The following is a 6,000-nucleotide window of genomic DNA, read 5'->3' on the forward strand; positions in this document are numbered from 1 at the left end:
TTAATTAGACGGAGATCGCTTGATAACGTAGCATTTGCAGAATTTGATCGCAATCCTAATTTTGTTTCTGATTATATTTTACCTGATGTTGTTGCGCTCTTAAGAAATTTATGAAAACTTTAGTCCTTGTTGGAAGTATTTCATATGTGATGAAATTATAGATAGTTTAATGGAACAATAAAAAATATTTTATATAAAGTATTATTTATTTCATGATGTAATAACAATAGTTAAATCTATAATATTTAAATTAAAAACCATAAATATTAATATATATATTTTTAAAATTATTTTATAACCTCAATTTCAAAAGCATTTTTAACCAAACATATTAAATTACTTTTTGTTTAACCTCAATTTCAACCACAGTTTTAACCAAACATATATTTTTCCAAACCAACCTCAACTAAAATATTTTTTATAAAATAAATTTTTTCAAATCACAACCATAACAGTTACCGCAATACTAAATGTAATTGCACCCGAAGTAGCTGGTCCTTCAACAAAATGCTGAGCTGTATATTAATTCTCAGAGACAATGATAACTAGTTGTTCTAACTAATCCCTATACTTTTAAATATGTATACAATTCAGTCCCTTCATTAATTTTTCGTTAGTAAAATGCTGAGCTGTCAGCAATATTTCCTTAGTTTGTGCCGCTAACTTGACGGTAAAATGTGATTAAAGGATCAATTAATTATTTAAATCAACTTGAGGAATTAATCTGTTTGTTTAACAAAACTACAAACACTAGTTAACTCAAATTTAACTTGTATGCATGCGTGCGTGCGAGCGAGCGAGTGTTTACTCGTTAATTTTTTTAGAAGGAATCTGGAAAAGAATAAAGTCATCTAGTTCACTTTGGTCGAACATTCCTCTCCTCTCGCCGCCCGAACTCTCTCCCCTCCCTCCCTCCTCCGCCTCTCGAAAACCGCCGCCGCCAAGAAGGCTTCAGATTTCTGCCAGGTGCTTCCTTTTCTATCATGTTTTTGTTTTTCAAATTTATGGGTGTTTTCATTTATTTTATTGTAATTATTATTCAGAGACAGAAATTCTATTTTAATAAGTAAATTTTAAAAAAAAAATCGATCCGATGAAATCTCTGCTAGTGAACGCAATTCGATTTTAATAAGTAAATTAAAAAAATATATAATCGGATCCGATGAAATCGCTGCTCGTGAACGCAATTCAAAGAAACGCACAATCAGCCGATTCTAATATTTTCTTTTTCAATGCCCCCCCCCCCCCCCACACACACACACCTTAATTTACATGATATTATCCGATTTTTCTCACAGTTATTGTTGCAATAATCAAGCCGTGAATTCTTGACCCAAATTTATTTTATTTTATTTTTAAGTGGAGAATAGAAATCAATTCAAATCTTTTAGGCCCGATCGATAATTTGTTAATTAGTTTATGCAGCAGCTGGAGTGGAAGAGATATTACTGCCGGAATGGCCGAAAAATGAGCTGTTTGGTTGATTCTTCTTTTTTGGAATTTACTGAATTCTTCAAAATTATTGTGTTCTTAACAACAATACGATATCCTTGGGTTTTATGCTCGCTCACACATGGAAAAAAGAAAGAAAGAAAAGGACTGTATTGTGATTGATTGAGTTGAAAGTTAAGAGCATGCGGAAGTGGAAAACAAATGACGTTGTTCACTTCACCCCAAAGGTGTACCTGAGCATGTAGTTAGGAAGAACATTTTATAACTTACCTCAAGGTCGAGCATGGTCAGGGTTATTGTGTTGTCTATTCCGAGAAACATGTGCCTGTAAATTTAATCTTATTTCAACAAGAGCTGTTAAGTTGATTCTTATCAGTCTGCTCTTTAGAGTGATGATAACATGAAATATTCATGGTTAATGCTTGTCGTTTTCTTCTTCATTTTCCTAGCTTAAAACATCCTAGACAATCTCTTTGGGATGGGTTATTGTTTGTGGCTTTTCCCCTTTCATGTTCTGTTTGCTGGGGTATATAGACTGCTGATATTCATCAGGGATTGAAAAGCCTTGTTTTATAACTTTGTTTTGTTTTCTTCTTCTTTCTTTATTCTTTTGGGGATGTGGTATTCTCCTCTTTCCATTTACACTACTTGCTCCCTACAACATGCATAAATAACAAGAACAGGAGGGGAGGGGGAGGGGCTTGGACAGTATGTATTTGCTTGCGAGTAAAAATTGGTAAGCACCTGAAAAAGGTCCTGTGCTGAATCTAAATTGGTAAGATGTGATATTCTGATATCTAGAAAGATAACTTAATCTATCTATTGAAGTAAAGCATTTAAATGCGTATACAATGCTTTTGGATCATTAAATATCTATTTGATCAGAATCTGTGAACCTAAAGCCACAATGAATACAAATGCAAGTTTGTCATTGTAAACATTGCATCGATGATGCATCACAGGTGTTGCTAGAAAACATCAAGTTAAAATTGAAGCACCATGAGTTTCTCTATGGCTTGGTTTACCAGCACTCACCATCTGTTGGTGCGGCAAGTTATGAACTAGCTGGCTAGTTTTTCGCTTCCTTGGTTTTAGAAGCACCATGAAGATTCAGGCCCAAATCTTGCTTACAATACTCAAATACCCAAGATCCTAGCACCTTGCCCTGAATGGTCGTGTATATTTGTTATGGCTGTTCAGATTTTATGCATCCATGTTTGGTAGAATTCTTTAATAAAGTACATGCTATTAGATGGAAGTTCTCTTTAAATCTATTCAAGTCTGAATAAACTGATATTCCAATTTTCATGACTTTGATTAGGCGGAGAACCTGTGATGGACACAGGTGATTGGAGAACTCAATTGCAGCCTGACTCACGGCAAAGAATAGTCAACAAAATGTAAGTATCTGTTTGCTAATATGTGCAAGTGCTGCAAAATAGTAAATCTTGTATTTAAATGAAAGAAAAAGAGAAGGGCAAAAGGTTAATTAAAATCAGCAGGATTGCCATGAGGCAACCTCAAGTATCATACACCGCTGTTTTTGTCTTTTTCATTTTTCACGTGTTTCTCACAAGAAGTGAACTTGAGGGAATAAAAAGTGCTGGGAAGGAATTTTTGTTGGAACTTGTGTAACATCTTCTTTCGATGATGACCTCTTGGATGGCTGCAGGAAGCTTGTTCCGCTTTAAATTTCAAGGTTAATCTATTGCTATGAACATTGGTGTTTCAATTTCAACCTTGAGTTGCAACTGAACTTAAATGAATAGTGTTGGATTTGGGCCTTCCATTTGTTTTAACTTCTACATGGTTGAAATGATAGTGATCTTAAAGTAGAAAAGCAGTTGAATGTTGAATGGTGTATGTTTTCCGAGTTTCTCAGCATAAAGTTGAATGTTTTGGTGATATCTCTACATCCAAATTCATATAGACAGCTACTGTTGGCACTTGCAGTAGCCAATGAGCACTGTAGAGTATATATTCCAGCGTGAGATAAGGTTAACTCATTGCATTTTCATAAATTAAAGGGATTTCTCTTCTTTTCTTTGTCAATTACGGTGCATGTATAAAAGTTTTCTTACTTAGAGTAAATGCTATTTTAATGTTTTCACAGAGTTCCCCTGGTTTGCAACTAATTCACTTATATATCTTGGAGCATAGCCATAGCCATAAATGGAAGGTTCTTCCGGTTCAAGAAAATTAACCATGAAGCTCGTAACTAGAATTTTAGACAGAAGGGTGGCCAAGTGAACTCCTATACCCTGTACCTCTAGAATAATACGGGGAAAGGAAGTAAAAATAGATGTCTGTATTCTGATGCCATATATTACTTGACCGACACTCGGCTATATCATTAGTTGTTTTTACTTTTTGCTAATGATTCCATTGTATACATTTCTGATATTGGTGTAGCGTGTGAGTTCATGGTTATTTCTCACTGCTGCTAACTTCTCTATACCTACCTTGTCATTAAAAATTAAATGTAATGTTTTACATGTGCAGAATGGAGACATTAAAGAGGCATCTTCCGTTTTCTGGTCAAGAGGGATTACAAGAACTCAAGAAAATTGCTGTACGGTTTGAGGAAAAGATTTATACTGCCGCCACCAGTCAGGTATTCGGCTAATGCTAGGTTCAATAATTTCGATATTCTCTAGACATGAATATAAACATGCATAAGTTTGTGGATTTATGCATGTACACGTGTGTGTAGTGTGTCCACACTCTCACTGGTTATTCTGTAGAAGTTCTCATCTGTTCATTAATTCTCTTGACAAGTGTTTTATTTAGAGTGACCAAGGTTCTTTTCAAGTACAAGGGAAGTGTGCAAAATGCAAATAACGAATCAATACATAAATAATTAAATAAAAAGATAGGATACAGAAGTATATCCTATATCCTCACAGAAGATGCAAATATAAAAATCCTAGGAAATATTAGAAAGAGCATATATCCCTTTCCCTCCTTCTCTTGTAACATGGACTGCTCAGAGATCTAATGTTTTGTTATTGATATCTGATTTCAGTCTCATTATCTGCGTAAAATATCTCTGAAGATGCTTACAATAGAGACCAGGTCTCAGAATATCATACCCACAGGCAATGGTAACAAACCCCTGTATCCAGGGGGGAAGTGTGCAAAATCCAAGCTTTGAATTTCCAAACATCCTTACCTTTTGTTTTATATTTCGCATTGTTATCAGACCCTTTTACATTTTATTGCTGCATTTTGCTATGTATATACTAATCCCTGTACTTTTACATTATGTAATACACTGGTCCCTTCATTAGTTTTTTGTTAGTCAAATGTAGAGTTGTCAGCAATATTTCCTCAATTTGTTCCGCTAACTTGACGTTAAAATGTGACCAACGAATCAATTAATTATTTAAAAAACTTGAGGGATTAATTTGTTTGTTTCACAAAAAAACAGTGGTTAAATAAAATTTTACTCAAATTTTCATCATCATATTCGTGAGTGTCTACTTGTAAATATTTTGGAATGAACTAGTTTATGTTTTGCGCAACATAAAAAAAATCATCTAGGCTTAAATAATTATTTGGCATCATAATTAAAACTCTAATCCAAATTTCTCTCATCTGGCTTCTTATCTATATCAAGTTTAAAATTAATTAATATAAAAGTTGCATTAACATGATATAATCAACGTGATGGGTTTAAAGTCAATCTATATAACCGGTAAAAAAACATAATTTGGCTTTAAAAAAAATTAAAAATAATATCTTTTTTTAACATTGATACAACATTTTAGATCGAGTCTAGTTTTGTAAAGTAACTCTTTAAACTAACTTGAATAATGGACTTCATTTGGTTTAATTTTTTTTAAAAAATATTTTTTTCTTAATGATATGATAACAAAAATAAAAACTTTTAAAATTAAGCATCAATCGTTCGAAACTGCAATAACATCATTGAAAATAAATTGAAACAAAATCAATTAAAAATTAAACAAATGTTAAACAAATATTAAAGGATGAAACTAGAGAAAAGCCAAAAAGGATTCAAATGAAAGAAAGAAAAAATTGGAAGGTAGAGTTTAAAAACTAAGGAATAATATGATGTTGTTATTAAACTTGATCTTGATCTCTCGGCTTGACTTCTTGCCTAGTATATATTTAAATTAATTTATAATGGAGTTGTCTGTACATGACCTAGTGACTTGACATGTGCAAATTAAGGCAACCCAAATGACCAATAAATACATGGTTTGGATTTTACGAAACAGAATCATGATGACATTTTTTTTTAATATTAAGACGAAGATATACTAAATTAACTCAAGCTCCTCGGTATAATTTGTCAAATTCGCAATCCAGATCATGAACTCCACTAAATTTAAAAACTATTTTTATATACAATGATACAATAACTCATATAAACACTTACAAAATTGAGAACTAAATAAATTTAGTGACGTTTGTTTGAGACTGTGATAACTACATATAACGAGAACAAAAATAAATTATAATACCCAATTTAAAATCAACAAAATATTAAAGTGAAATTGGAAGGAAAAAATACGACAAAAA

The 6,000-nt window shown here is 32.6% G+C and overlaps 1 protein-coding gene across 1 annotated transcript; it reads left to right on the forward strand.

The window, feature by feature from the left end:
• Positions 1-746: 746 nt before the first annotated feature.
• Positions 747-4,741, forward strand: LOC7480794 (uncharacterized). The gene is made up of 5 exons (XM_024597076.2): positions 747-966; positions 2,136-2,188; positions 2,774-2,852; positions 3,955-4,066; positions 4,478-4,741. Exons 1-5 carry the CDS (start codon positions 779-781, stop codon positions 4,604-4,606), a joined length of 561 nt encoding a protein of 186 aa, XP_024452844.2. The 5' UTR covers positions 747-778; the 3' UTR covers positions 4,607-4,741.
• The last annotated feature ends 1,259 nt before the right edge of the window (positions 4,742-6,000 follow it).

The sequence above is a fragment of the Populus trichocarpa genome, chromosome 3 (genome assembly GCF_000002775.5).
Source record: "Populus trichocarpa isolate Nisqually-1 chromosome 3, P.trichocarpa_v4.1, whole genome shotgun sequence".
NCBI lineage: Eukaryota > Viridiplantae > Streptophyta > Magnoliopsida > Malpighiales > Salicaceae > Populus > Populus trichocarpa.